This window comes from Talpa occidentalis, unplaced genomic scaffold, assembly GCF_014898055.3.
Source record: "Talpa occidentalis isolate TD23 unplaced genomic scaffold, MPIMG_talOcc4v2.1 talOcc4.3, whole genome shotgun sequence".
NCBI classification, from domain to species: domain Eukaryota; kingdom Metazoa; phylum Chordata; class Mammalia; order Eulipotyphla; family Talpidae; genus Talpa; species Talpa occidentalis.
The window spans coordinates 147,282,442-147,297,881 of NW_023603184.1; the positions used below are offsets into that span (position 1 = coordinate 147,282,442).

A 15,440-nucleotide genomic window follows, 5' to 3' on the forward strand; every position below is an offset into this window, starting at 1 on the left:
TGTCCCTTGCAGCTCACATGCTGAAGTCTGGTCACAGCACACAAATTCTAGGGCAGAAAGTCTATGGATCTAGCCTGAGACAGTTATTTACCCTGGTTCATAGTTGGAACCAGCATAGGGGTCCAGTGACTGCCCCGGGGACTGTGGGACTCGTCGCGCTGGGAAGGAGTATGGACAAAGCAGCTGCGTGAGTGGCCCGGCCTGTCTCTCTGGGCGTTGCCTGTAGTACAAAGCAGGGTGTCCTAAATCCTTCCACAGGAATAAAGTAACACGCGTTGAGTTTAGAGCAGGTGAGCGGAGGGCGAGTTCAGGAGTGTTTCTCGGAGAAGAGAGGCCTGTTGGCCCCTGAGCGCGCGAGTGGGTAGGAAGGAGGCGGCCACAGTAGGTTGTCGCAGTGAGATGGGAGAACCTGCAGGAGCGGAGTTGCAGTGGTGGAAACACGAGGAATGAAAAGATTCCGGGGAGACGAAGAAGTTAAGTTCCCCCACACGTGGTGGCTGCTTAGAAACAGGGCTTGAAGGGGCGCCGAAGCCTGGGCTAACTTTCACTTTTCAGATTTGGGAGAGTGGGAACGAGACTTAGCAGGGCTGACTGAGACCACGCCTGGGGGCGCTGCTCCCGGGCAGGCTGCTTGCTCGCAGCTCCACACGGTCCCCCTCCACCGCCTTCCCCAGCGGCAGCATTCTCCCCTCCCTGTGTTTCTTTAGTGAAATACTCAGCTTTTAAATTCAGTTGTCCACTCAAAAAATGTTCCTTGACTTGGGGTTCTTCCTCCTGGGTGCTCCCCTAGTTTCCAATAAAACCATTATTGCAGCTCTCATCTGTTTGTATTGCATTTGCCTATGTAAGTCATTTACTGGGCCACGAGCTCCTTGAGGACAAGGGTGTTCAGTGACCGTTTGCTGCTGATCTGATGGGTGGAGGAAAAGGACGCAGTGACCACAGGGTCTTTGGCTGGGCTGACTAGGAAATGGTGCATCATAAAAATTAAGCTAGGAAGCACATGAAGGAGTTTGCACTAGAGGACCATGAGAACCAAGGCCCTGTTATTTCTAAACCAATACTCGATACCAACATGCAGTCATTGTGTCAGCTCATTTGGAGGACCCTAGACTTAGAATCGTCAACAGAAAGATACACTAGAACACGCACTGCAGAAATACTGTCAGTCGCTTTAGAAGGGGCCTTAAGGAGGCCATTGGTCTTGCACCCCCGCCTTCAGTGAAGGTGTTGCTTCTCTGGCACCCTCAGTGATATTTTGGGGTCTCCAGTGATGGGGAACCCAAAGAGGATTATAATACTTGAGGCCTCCAATGGTTGGGAGGTCGTTGTCATCTTGTTAGAGTTGTCAGGAGGTCTGAGCGGAGCCTTGTTCCTGGGCGTGTCACAGCCGCCACATTTCCACGAATCTTCCTTTCGTAGCGCTGTCAGGGCCCCCAGAAGTAACCTGTTGTTGGTGAATGCTTGCTGGCTTTTAGGGATCGCTGCTTTTTGTAATGCATCACAACATATTTAGTGCTTTTGCTATTTAGTATTAAACTCTCATCCAGGATACTTAAAAAGCCACATTGGCTTCCTTGCTGGAATGATTTTCAATTATGTAATCAGATTTACAGTTTTAAGAGTTTCCCAACCCTCTTAAATCATCTTTCCCTTGAAAAAACTCTTGCGGTGGAATTCATGCCTCTGTTTCCTCAGGCCTTTGTGAAATCTGCTTCCCTAAGGTCTAGAGGTAACAGCCCCAGCCGTCCCTTTCAGGATGTCGTGAGCAAGGAGAGGTCAGGTCACTTTTTCCTATCCTAGCCTTGTCTCTGTTTCTTCTTGAATGTTTAAGGATAAGCGTTGAAGAGAATGGAAAAGTTTTGCAGTAGCTACTGTGAGGAACATAAGAGTGTTTCTTGGCAACACTGGAAACTAAACCGGAGATAGAGGATGGCAGCTGACCTAGGGCAAGGAGACATATTTGTATCCTTTTCTCAGCAAGCGTGAGGGGTGAGGAGAGGGGAAGGTGAGTAGGTCAGTGCAGCCATAGCAGCGTTGAGAAATTTGGGGTTGAACATGGAATTGTCTAGACTTAGTGGCAGACTTTTGAAATGAGCACTGGAGAAGGGGTTCCAGTGCCCCATATTTCAGCGTGTGAAGGGCAACAGGTGTGAATGGAGGAGGGTCTGGGCAAGGTGGAAGAGGAGGAAGGGGGTTGTGACTGATGACGCCTGCGGTGCAGGAGGAGGTGGTGGCAAGGGAGGGAGCTGGTTCTGGAATCTCCCAACATTGCAGGTGTCAGTTATCGATCAGAAATATTTGTTGACTGACAGAAACAGTTTTGTTAGAGACCGAATTTCTTAGGAGGTGGCTATGCATTGGAGAGATACTCATTGAATAAATTGTAGGAAAATCAAGCAATAACTAGGTTGGCAGAAAAAAAGGAGATTGGAGAAATCCGCCTGTTTCATTGAGGCCTGGCCTGTAAGATAAGCCAACTGAGAAATCACCCCATACTTCTCCCCTGCGCAAAAGGAGCTTTTCCCAGAACATTCCATTTCTGAAGACTCATCTGAGGAAGAGGCTGACTTGTTATGTCTTGTGAACCTACATTACCAAACTCTGAATTCTTGTGTCCTTTTCTGGGGGTGTGGCTCCAGCGGGCCAGTAGACAAAAAGCAAACCAGGCTGAGGAGGGGGCTCTTTTTTGTGACCATTGGGCTCCACCTGGTGGCCTGCGGGATCAGCTTTGGAAAGAGCCCTGTCTTCCCTAGAAGAGCGCCTTGGTGGAAGCAGAACGAAGTGAAGTGGTAGGAATGGGGGCGAGCGACCCTGCCCAGGCTTCAGTTACCAGATGGTTCTTTCCCCGCACTGTGTGCAGCCACCAACATTTCTTCACCGCCGTCCGCTTCCCCCATCCTTTCTAGTGCATCTTTTTGAAAACATTGAAGTGTCCTTCCCTTCCGTTGGCCTTCTCTTCTCCTCCTTAAATGGTTTCGGCCTCCTCTGTTCTCCCTTCACATCAACAGTCAACTCTTCACTCTCCAATTTCAGGGCCTTCCCTAAAAATCATTCACTTTAGTTGTGCCTTCTTTTTCCCCATTGTATGTTTTCATTGATCTGCCCCCACTTTCCCTAAAGTCCCTGTTCCTTAGGTGCTGCCGTCTGCTGTGTCCTACACTAAACCAGAAGAAGGGACAATGACATGCTCTCCTCCCATTATAGAAAACAGTGTGTCAAGGATATAGATTGACCAAACTTGTTTTTACCATGTGTTACTGATGTTCTGGATCCTGGAGTGGCTGTTTGATTGATCCCCGCTTACAGGTTCTCAGGCCTCTGACACCATGACAGCCTGTTAGCTTGGAGCTTTCGGCACGAACCGCTCTGATGACAGTCACTGCCAGAATGCCTGACTGTCCTGAGAAAGGAGGATATATGGCTTAGGACACCAGTGTTGACTGCTAGTGTTCCTAGTTCCCTTAAAGCCAAGAGACCAACTCAGAAACCTTTGTCTTAATTTCTAATATCTTTTTTCTTAATTTCTAATATCTGTAGCTTGTCCCCTTCCCTTAGTAAGCCTGTTACTTGTACATGACTCAGAACAGTGGAGCTGATGCTTATTTATACAGAATGTATGTGTGCGCACGCGCACACACACACACACACACACACACACACCCCCACTGACTAGTTGGAGATGTTATTTTGGTGTTGTCAGGTTCATTTTATAGTCAAACCCAGTTGTAATATCGTTGATTATGAATGAGAACAGTTTTTGTAATGAGCGAGAAAAATTGAAGAAGTGATCAATATAAATTGTTTGAATGAGGAAAGCTTTCTGTCTCATTACTGTTTATCTCTTGAGTAGCAAGTGAAGACGAAGTTTGAATTTGATTGTTTTCTGAATATATATTATGTTTCCTGTTAAACGTTTTTTAGACATAGTCTGTAGAAAGTAAAAGTTTTCTAGAATTTCACTCTCAAAATAATCACACTTGAGAGTTTGGTATAAATTTGCCTACAATATTGTTCTAAAAATAGTTAGCAGTCGTTACAAAGAAAGTTTCACAGATAAAAGAATATACATAACGCGTATGTCACTGTTGAATGCTGCTGCTACCACCACCCAGATTGAGAACCGCATCTCCGTGACCTCGAGGCCCCCTGTGTATTCCTCCTTCCCCCGTTCTTCCCGGGAGGGAACGTGCTGATCAGAATGTGCTTTTCTTTGTAATTTACCTGTATTTACATTCCCAAAGAGGCTATGTACTTTTGCATGTTTTTGAACTCTATAAGAACTACCATGCTACATATATGCTTGTGTGACTTGCACTTTTTCATGGAACATCATGTTTCTGAAATATGTTTCATTGATTTTAATTCATAGTATTTCCACTTCTTGAAATATAGCATAGTGTACTTAGCTAGCACGGGCTGTGTGTGTCAACCTGAGATCTGCTATTCTAAGCAGTGCTCTGTGAACATTCCAGGGCTCACTCACTGAAGCTTCTCTAGACGCTGAGAGTAAGTGACTCTATCACACGCACGTGCATGTTTAACTTCACAACTTTATACCCAAACTATTGTCCCAAGTGATTGCTCATTTTGAGTGCTATCAGGTTGGGAGAGTTTCTCTTGCTTCACATTCTTATCAAAACTTGATATTATGAGATGCTTCATTTTTTTACCAGTCTGGTTGGTATAAAATGGCATCACATTTGTGATTTCAATTTGTTTTTTTCTTGATTTCTAGTGAGATTGTGCATCTTTTCACATATTTATGGCCATTATGTTTCTGCTCTAGAATATATCTTCATGTCTGTATTTATTTTTTAAAGTTGGTTTTCATTTAGGTGATTTAGATTTACAGGAATTGCAAAAATGGCAGAGAGAGCCCCTGCGCACCCTTTACCCCTCTTCTCCTTATGTTAATATCTTAGGTTGCCACTGAATATTTATCAAAACTAAGAAATCAACTTTGGTACAACAGTGTCAAGTAAAATATAGAATGTATTCAAATCTTACCCATTTTTCCAGTAACATCCTTTTTCTGTTCCAGGACTGGGCCAGGATCCTACCCTGTGGTTAGTTGTCACGTCACTGTAGTCTTTTCTAGTTTGTGATACTTCTCAGATTTTGTCCTTCATGCCACTTTTGAAGAGTCAGTGAATTTGTAAAATGTTTCTCAATTTGAGTTTCTGTAATGTTTTCCCATGATTGGATCGAGATTAGACATTATTGGGGAGATACCGCAGAGATGACATCACATTGGGGTACAGGATGTATTCATGGTGACATTAGGTCACTCGGCTAAGGTGGTATCTCAGGATTTCTAACTCCCTATTTTCCTGCTGTTATTATTGTATTATATTTTGGGGGGAGGTTATTTTGAGAGTGCAATAATTCTATTTCTGCTTAAATTTTCACTCATTTTAGCATTCATTTTTAATAGGAATATTTATCATTTGATTAAAATATATATCTTTTTTTGGAATTCAAAATATATACTAGAACATAAACTTTTTAGCAGGCACTGATATGGAAAATAATTTTTCTCCCCTAAAGTTTAAGAATTATCTTCTTACATTATTAATAATATCTTTGAAGAAGTTTTTTTAAGTTGCAATTTCTATCTTTTTAATGTTGTTATATAGAATTACAATTAATTTTTGTATATTAGTCCCATATCCAGCCATCTTGCTAAATCTTCATTAAATTTAATGCTTGGAATGTAGTTTCCTTTGTAGATAGTCACATAAATAGAAGTAATGACAGATTTGTTTCTTCCCCCCACCTCCCCCCCCTGCTTACAACTTCCATTTCTTTATCTTATCTTCTTGAAGTGGCAGCTCACATTTGGGAGGAGATATTTTCCATACAAATAAATGATAACATTCCAGTTTTAAATAAGAACAGTAGTAGCAGGATTTTTTCCCCTTAGTCCTGATTTTAAAAAGAGCTAATGTTAGTGATTTTGCTAATGTGGCAACTGAGTATGAAAGGACCCAGAAGTTTACCTAAATTCATGTCTTTGGGTTTTGTATATTACAACTGTTTTCTTAGTTCTCCTTTGGCGTTTCAAGGAAAAATAGTATGTTTCTTCGGGCATTTAACCAACATCTATGAGCACCTCAGATGCACAAGAAATAAAATAACAGAAGTAAATGCTTATTCTCTGTAGGCTGACCCTCCCTGTCTACCCTGCCTATTGACTAAGAGATGGACCTGAAGTGCGAGGACACAGCTAGAAAGGAGCCGAAAGGCATGTGGCAGAAAGGACACGCCACCAAAGCAGAGTGGTAGGACTGAGGAGGAGGATCTGCTCTGGGCTGCAGGGATGACTCCCTGGCCTTGCTCCCCTAGCCCATGAAGGGGAGGTGACCTGGGTTCATGCTCTGTGGCCTTAGTTCAACATGGAAGCCGTTAAGTGAGTACCTTTAAGATAGAAATATGTCGCTTATGGCACTTTCATGTTCTAGAGCTAGCAGTACCATGTCAAGTGTGGTGAGTACATGATGTGAGCAGTCCTGGGGTTGGTTTTTGATAGTAAGAGTTTTACATTTTCCTTTGCAGTGTGAAGGGAGGAGTGAAAAGGAAGTTTGCTTCTCATGGAAGACATTTTCAGCTATTTTATATTTCGGATACTTTTACCAGCAATTGATGGAAACCCTGCCCTAAAGTGACTTAAATAATAATTATCTCACAGAAGAGGGAGTCCAGAGGTTGTACAGGCTCCAGGCCAAGTATCATCAGTGCCCTGACAGTATTATCAGGCCGCCCTTGCTGTCCTAAAAGATCTAGTGGTAGATTCTCTGAGACCACGGAGACAGCTGTCAGGACATCAGGCTACGTGCTTTCTTGATCAAGTTCAGCAAGGAAAGCAGAAACCTTGTCTGCCAACTAGGATATTGAGAACCATCTCCAGTGGGGCCATGCCCTGATTTTACTAGAATAATGAAGATTGGGTTTCTACTGGGAAGCAGGAAGGGTAGCCAGTGCTGTACTCTGCAGTTTTTATTAGCTTATGATGATTATTTCTATGATTTTTAATTTAAAAAATGTTACAATAGTAAAGGATTTAGAAAATAGAGAAAAATTGTCACTCATAATCCTCCCTCCCTAAAACAGCACTATTTCAGGTGTTCACTTTCAGTCTTTCTGAAATATTTTCACATGATTCACTGTACTATACACACATAAAATTTTGTTTTTTTCTTTTTGTGCCATTGTCATCTTTATGTTGCTACATCCTCAAAATTACTTTTCTAAAATGCATAATAATCAACAGAACAGATACACCATGATTTAGTTTATCATTTTCTATGGGAAATCTAGATTCCTTCTTTTACTTACTTTCAGCTGTTTTGTTAATAAACTTTATTTTTTAGGTTTATAGAAAAGCTGTCGAGATGGCACACAGAGCTGTAGTATACATCTGTACCCAGCTCCCTGTTACTAACGGATTCGTATGGTGTATTTATTACAGTTTATATACCGATACTAGCATTAAAACTGAAATTCATACTTGTATTCAGAATCCTTACTTTTTAAAATACCAACTACCCCTTTTCATTTCCAGAATCCCATCTAGGACACTGCATAATTAGTTGTGTCTTCTGGGGGTTCTCGTGGCTGTGAGAGTCTGTTATTTATTTGTTTTTAAAGATTTATTTTTTTTTTTATGCATACAAGAACTGGGGTGCAGGTTAGAGGTGTTGGAGGGGGTGAGAGAATTCACCAGAGACAGAGTGGGGAGAACAGGCAGATCTACTGAAATACACTGCTAAGGGGAGCGAGCAGTGGGCAGATAGGAGAGGGCTGCTGCACCATGTAGGTTAGCTCCCTGGCCGGGGATCGAACTCATGCTGCAGTAGCTGGTGATAGCGTGAATAGCGTGATAACGCTGAGACTTAACCCCTGCACCTCCAGGGAGACCCTCTGTTATTTTTGAAGGACATAATTTAATGTAGAGTAGACTGAAATGTGGTATAAGAGAACCACCAGACATTCTGATGTGGCAGTGAATCAGTGTCCTAAAGCAGCGGACACCATCTTTCCAGACAGTAAATAGAAGATACAGAAAGGACTTGAAAAGCTATAGCATGTGGATTATAACACATGAAAGGGAAAGTTACTATCAGTACTCACTTCAAATACAATTTTAAATACGTGAATTTAAAATGTAAAAAAAAATTTCGGAACTTACTGATAAAAACAAACCCTTCCGTGAAACAAAACAATGTTGCTTAGGTATGTGCCCTAGTAGATTCTGCTTTGGTGTGGATCCCAAGGTGGTCTGGTTTTTAGGGTGACAGCAGAATCTATGAGTTGAATAGACAGCACAGGATTCCTTCTGGGGCATATAAGGTCCAAAAGCTTGAGCCTTTTAGCTGACCTGTTAGATTTCTATCTCCTGCAAGCTTTTCAGAACATGCTGCTATCAGATATATCTCCAATGAAAATCTATAATCAATTTATTTAAATAAGGTAGTTGAGACATGTTCTCTGAAACTTAGTAAAATAAATGTTAATTAACTAATAGAAACTTGGAATCTTTGATCACATTTGGAAGTTAAATATAATCTTTACAGGCCTTCTTGTAATTTTAGTAATCTAATCAGGACTCTTTGGACTCAGAATATAGCCTGTGAACAGTTTTGCCAGGACACAAGGCACCAGTGAAGTAAAATGAAAGACAAATTTCTTTTTCTCTTAATTACAGTAAAGGGCCAACGACTGAGATAACATGTTCTGACAATTACTACTAGGTCCATTGCCTGCTTGCCTGTGTCCTCCTTCCTTTTGACCTTCCCACCCCTCAGAAGTGGGTGCTGTGCTCAGCCCTCGTCTTTTCTTTGGAGAAATTTTTCCATCTCTTGATAGACCATGGCTCACCAGTCAGTAGTTTTTCAGAAAGGATTTATAGAACTATGTTCCTTGAGTTTTTGCATTTAGAAACCTATCCCTTGAAAATCTAGTGACTTCTCTATAATGTGTCTCAGTAGTGATTTTCTGTAGTCATTTTTCCCAAAACAAGATATTCCTGTTTGTAAAATTTACTTCAGAAGAGATTTCTTAATGATTTCTTCAGAATTGTTTTCTATTCCATATATTTAGTTCCTTCAGGAATACCACTTATGCTGATGTTGGATCTCCGTCATCTGCCTTTCATGTCTGTTTTCTCTAGAATTTTTTTTAACTCTTTGAACTTTTCAATTCATTTTCCTCACTTCTCTCTTTGATCCTTGTTGTTTTCCCCCCAAATATTGTGTCAATTCTTCATTAGTCTCCAACTTGACCTTCATTTTGTGATGACTTATAATCCTACTTATAATTCTGCTCATTCCTGGGTCTAAACACCTCTGTGACTTATTCATTCCTTGTGCACTTGCATCTTTGCTTTGAACACTTATAGCAGAGATATTTTCATCTATTTCTGAGTTCCTGCCAGTGTCTTTGGTCTAGGTCATTTCTGTGCCCACATACTTCGGGACTATCTCTTCTGTCACATGTTTTGCTTCTTCCTTTCCTTTCTTCACTTTTACATAAAGCATTTGAAAAATATATACAACAGCTGGGATGGCTCCCCCTCCTTTTAAAAAATGGGTCCTTCTTAGATTTCCTATTTTTAAAGTTGGATGTTATAAAATGCCTTTTGTTCAAGTTTTCTTTTTTTTTTTTTTAGAGGTTTTTTTTTTTTTCTTTTAATAGAGGCATGTTTTTATTTATTTATTTATTTATTTTATTTGTTTGTTTTATACAAGCACTGGGTACAGTCAGAAGCGCGGGAGGGTGAGAGAATTCACCAGAGCCAGAGCGGGGAGCAGAGCAGGCAGAAGGACTGAAGTACACTGCTGAGGGGAGCAGCGGGCGGCAGGAGAGGTCTGCGCACCGTGTGGGATCCTCCTCTGGTGGCCGGGGAGCAGCCGGGGAGCAGCCGGGGAGCAGCCGGGGAGCAGCCGGGGAGCAGCCGGGGAGCAGCCGGGGATCGAACTGGCGCCGCAGAGGCCGTGGGCAGCTTCGCAACCCAGCGCTCAACTGCTGCGCCACCGGGGAGGCCCCTTTTGTTCAAGTTTTCAAGGCCCATTTCCTCTTCAGGCATACGGTCATCATTTCTGACTACTGCGGGCTTGTAGGACGGCCGCTGTGTTTTACATTTGCCTCACTGGGTTACTCCTGCCACTTAGAAGAATCTGTTTCTTTTTATGTTCGTGTCGTTCTCTGATAACCTGTTTGTATTATACCTCATTGTTGATGATTCTCCCAGAAAGTATGTATGCTGTCTGGTTACATGTATGGTTAATAATTATATGTGATTTTTAATACCTCGAAATTGTGTTTTATAGGTAAAAAATGGTCAAATATTGGCAATTTCATATCACAATATTTGATTAGCCTCCTTATAGTTTTACTTGCCACTCTTGAATCCTTGCTTTCAAATCATCTCTCAGCTGGCTTAAATTCCAAGTGTGTTTTATCAGGAACCGAGTGGGTGGTTTGTTTTACATCTTATGTCAGTCAGGGTTCCTTTTTTTTTTTTACTTCTTACATCGTGGGGCCCTCTTTCTATTGATATTGTTCCCTTTGGGTGCGACCCTCCCACCAGTAATCTACCCATGTGCCACCCCCGGCTCCCCTGAGTCTGCCTCCCCCGCTCCGCTCATTCCCACCCCTCCCTCGCTGCAAGACATGGATCGATGGGAAGCCAGGCCTTGTCTTTTCCCTGGAACCCACCCTTTTCCTGGGCAAGGGCCTCGGCTCTTGGACTGCAGCAGACCTGGCTGCTCAGACCCCAGGAGCAGCTGCGAGGCAGGTGGCAAGATGGTGGCGTGGTTCTCCAGACTCCTTGATTTTGGAACTTTCTCTGGCATAGAGACTGCCCTGTTTTCTCCCAACCAGCATGGCCTCTGGGTTCCATGCGTCCTCATTCACACTGAGGTGCTGGGAACCCTGTCCCCTTCCAGTGTCAGTGGAGAAGTTCCCTGGTAGGGACAGACTCCAGTAGGAGTCCAGACTCCAGTTCAGCCCCCTCATCTCCTTCATGATTTCCAGTCAGTCAGGGTTCTTGGGGTCTCAGTGCCCAGTTTGGAGGGATCACAGCTAAAGTCACGAAAGGACCAGGTGCAAAAGCCTCTCACCGTAGAGGTGAGCATTCTCGTGAGGGGTGTTCAGTATGACCTTGAAAGGTCCACCTCCTTCCTTGCCCCCCTTGGTTCCCAGACCATGTGCCAGGCTCTTGGATACCAAGCAGAGCTGTATCCCGGAAGACAGCACCCCAGCCTCACAAGGCGTGGCCTCCCAATTAGGATCCATATGCACTGACACCATCCTGGTCAGTGAATTCACTGAGCTCTGCAGCTTCTTGAGGTGAAATCCTTGCCACCACTCAAGCGATGTGTGAGAAAATGTCATACCTTAAGAAGCATTTGGTTAAATCTCTGCACTGTGGTGTTTATACAAGTGAGGTGAGTAGCACAAACCAAGGTAGCAAACCCAACCCCAAATTAGTGTTTCCTTAAATTTAGGAGAGACATTACTGCCCTCTCTGTCCGCCACAGGTGCGCTCAGGGGGCTCAGTCAAGTGTCACCTCGTGGGTGCACCCTCCGGTGTGTTTCTGTGTCACAGGCTCAGGTTGGTGCTGCTGCTCCTGGCACACTGGCTCCTGCACAGGTGGCCCCAGCGCATCATCAGTGAGGGAGGCTCAAGCTGTGGAGCGCGATTTCTGCTCCCACCTACTTTAGTCTTTCGCCCACTGAGCAGCACTGCAGAGGCTGCTGAAGGAGGTTGGCTGGCATTTTCAGGGCAGATCATCCTGCCTCCAAAGTGGAAGTCTTTTGCTGAGCATTTCATGGAACACAAGTCTTCAGCCCCTGGGCTCATTTCAGTAGGCCCGTTTCACCCACAGGCTCTTCCCCAGGTGTCCTGGTCCCCCGGCCTCCAGGTCCCCATCCACAAGGCTCAACCTTTAGCCCATGCCATTCACTTCAGTGACATTCATTTGTGCATTCACTTCATGTTCAAAGTCCTGGGTTGAGGCAGAGTCTAAGTTATACCCAGCTTGCTGGCTCCTGGTTTCATGACATGTGAGAGGTCTGTACAGGAAGGCCAGGCATTCTGCACAAGACTGGTCACTTCTGCGGTAGGAATCGTAGTCCTCGGTGCCTCAGACACGCACTGGGGTTCTTTCTTCCTAATTTGTACACCTTCTCTTGTTTTGTGACACCAACTAGGCCCCCCAGTACCCTGTTTAACATTGTAGCTGAGTGTGAACACCTTGTTTCCCGATCTCATGAAAGCATTTAGTTTTTTGCCATGAATGTGGTATCAGCGCTCAGATTTTCATTGAGGTGGTTTATCAGTTGAGTATTATTGCCCTGTCCTTTATTTATTTGCTGAGTTTTTTTTCCCCCTCTTGTTTCATGAATGGATGTTGATTTTAAATGTCTATCTGGATCTATTGAGATAATTGTATATACTTTTTAATGGTTTGCTAATACGGTGAATCATATTGATTGATTTTTTTGAATGTTGGGCAAATCTTGAGTCACTTGGTTCAGATGTATTATCCTTTTTATATATTGCTGAATTCTGTTTGCCAATATTTATTATGAATGTTAATTCTGTGTTCATGAACACTGATCACAAGCCTTCTTTGCTTCATGAAACTAGCTGGACAGTGTCGCAGGTTCTCAAGGACTCTGGGATAGCATTGATTCTTTTTTAAAGGCCTGGTTTACGTTCACCAGTGACACCTTCAGAGCTGGGTTTTCTTTGGGGAAGGAGTTTACAGGGTGCTTCCAATTTCTGTAGTAGATATAGGAATATTCCCGTATTGCTTCTGCTTGAATAATCTCAGGCAACTTGTGTCTTCTTAGGAGTTGATCTCTTTTACCAGAATGTTGAATTTATTGACTTAAAGTCACTCCTGATTCTTGTGTTACCCTTTTACTGCTGGTAGGATCCATAACAATCCCTCCTCTCAGTCCTGATATTCACAATTCCTGCATTGTTCTTGATTAATTTGATTAGAAACAATGTATTTCTTTTCAAGGAATCAGCTTTTGGTTTCAGTGACTTTCTTTATTGTTTCTTCATTTTCTACCCACGGATTATTGATTCTTTATTTCATTCCTTCAGCTTACGTGGGATCTAATTTGCTGCTTCTTTTTTTGTTGTTGTTTGTTTTGACTTTTAATTTTTTAAATAGAAAGATCACATTGGTATGACACATTTCTTTTTTTCTAATATGAGCATTTAAAAAAATTTTTTTAAAAGATTGATTTATTCATGCATACAAGAACCAGGGTACAGGCCAGATGTGCGGGAGGGTGAGAGGCTTCACCAGAGACAGAGTGGGGAGCAGAACAGGCAGACTGACTGAAATACACTGCTGAGGGGAGCAGCAGGTGAGGTCTGCCGCACCATGTGGGTATCTCTCCGGCCAGCTGAGATTGACCGCACGCTGCAGAGGCTGCGGACAGTTTCACAGTGCTGCACTTAACTGCCTGCACCACCAGGGAGGCCCTCTAATATGAGCATTTAATGCTGTAAATTTCCTTCAGAGCACTGCTTTAGTTGCCTCTCACAAATATTAATACAAGTGTTTCATTCACTTTAAATTATTTCCTCCTTTTATTTCTTTAGCTCACAGGTTATTTAGTTTCCAAGTATTTGGGGATCTTCTAGCTAGTTTTCTGTCATTTTTCCCTCATATTTTTGATATCAACACCTAAGTTTAAGGAGAAGCCACTGGTCTCAGCCCACATTGTTGTGAAGAGCCCCCCAGGAACCTGAAGTCCTTAGGCCTGCCTCCAGGCGCCTCAAGCCTATGCCGGAGGGCAGGTGTGTGGACTGTGGGCTGGTCCCGTGGTTGCTATGAGAAATGTGCCGGCCTTGCTGCCACCACTGCTATGTCCTGGGAGCGAGGCTGGAGGTGTGAACTGGTGCCAAGTGTGCCCGTCAGGCAACCATGTTCCTAGTCGTCCTCTACCACTGTGCACTGAGCAAGCCTGGCAGCCAGGCCCCTCCTTACATAGGACACAAGCTTCAATTCAGTGGCCCCAGGGGAGACCCTGAAACTCCTTGAAGGAAAAACTGAGCATAGATTCTTGGCTCACACTGGTGGAGGAGCAGGCCTGTACAACAAGGAGGTGGCCATTTTTGGTCTCCCCAACACCCTGCACAAAGGCAGAGTCATAGCACCATTCTTGGTGCATTTCTGAATTGTCTAGCTATTCTATATTCAATGTGTATTATTTTTGTGTTCTGATAAAGTATTTTAAAATCTGGTAAAAGCTAGTAGAATTAAGAAATCAATATTAGATCAAATCCCTGAGTAAGACTTAGGTATTGGCTCTCTGAATGAAGGATTTAACAGCAAACTGGGTTGATCGGATTTGTCTCTAAGGGTGTGTTTGCTGGAACAAGAATTTGTGAAAGGTTTTTAGAAACATCAATCTCGACTTGTCAAAAAAAACAATCGAGCGGTCCTAAGAAAAGGCCTCTGATCTCGGAAGAAGGGGAGATTTACACTGCAGTCACGGATTTTGAGGAGCAGGAGTATTGGTGTCTCCTGCTTGGCCCCCTGTTCACCAGTGATGATATTCCTGGGGGGGAGGGGCAGGAGGTTTTGGAGACTTTCCTAGCACCTTCACTTTTACGCTCCATTTACTCACCAACCTGGCCCTTCTCTGTCCTATCCACAGGCAGCTGGCTAAGAGTCTTGGGCAGGCTGGTGAAATCGAGCCCGAGACGGAAGGCATACTGACGGAGTACGGCGTAGACTTTGCCGACTTCCCTTCAGAAGTCCTAGACTGTCTCCCCAAAGTCCTGCCCTGGACGATTCCGCCAGTGGAACTCAACAAAAGAAGAGATTTAAGGTAAATATCTTGCAAATCCACCTTTCTGCCTTCTGCCTTCACTTTCCTAGCAGTTGGGCTTAGACATTTCTTTCCATCTTTCCATGAATGTTTAAGTTCAGTTCAGCTGGGAATTGAAAACTCTACCAGAGACCCTCAAATTATGACCGCCTGGCTACATCCAACCCACTGCCTGTTTGTTTTTAAATGGTTGGGAAAAAAATCAAAACAAGAATTATCCTTTATAAGAACTATATGAAATTCAGACTTCAGCATTCATAATTTCAGCTATGCTTATTTAAATATATATTCTCTATGGCTGATTATTTTTATGCTACACCAGTGCAGTTGAGTACTTACAACAGAGACCATATGGCCTCCAAAGCCTGAGGTATTTGCTCCCTAGCCTTTTATAGGGAAGTTTGCTGACCCCTGTTCTCGACCACTGTAAGCATAAATGGTTCAGTTACCACTTTCTTTTCTCATTGCTAAGCCCCGTGGGTTTGATGGAATAAAGACTTATCTGGTTAGAAGTACCTCCCTTTAAATGGGCCTCTTCAGGCACAGAGCAGAGGATTCAAGACCTCTGTGCTTGG

General features: G+C 43.4%; 1 protein-coding gene across 5 annotated transcripts in view; it reads left to right on the forward strand.

Annotated features, from left to right (window-relative positions):
* Positions 1-15,440, forward strand: part of DIS3L2 (DIS3 like 3'-5' exoribonuclease 2) — a 282,840-nt gene that overhangs the window by 127,682 nt on the left and 139,718 nt on the right. For all 5 annotated transcript variants that reach the window (XM_054700163.1, XM_037524233.2, XM_054700164.1 and 2 more), the window contains one exon: positions 14,692-14,865. In XM_054700163.1, coding sequence (XP_054556138.1) covers positions 14,692-14,865 — 174 coding nt within the window. The remainder of the gene's footprint in view (positions 1-14,691; positions 14,866-15,440) is intronic.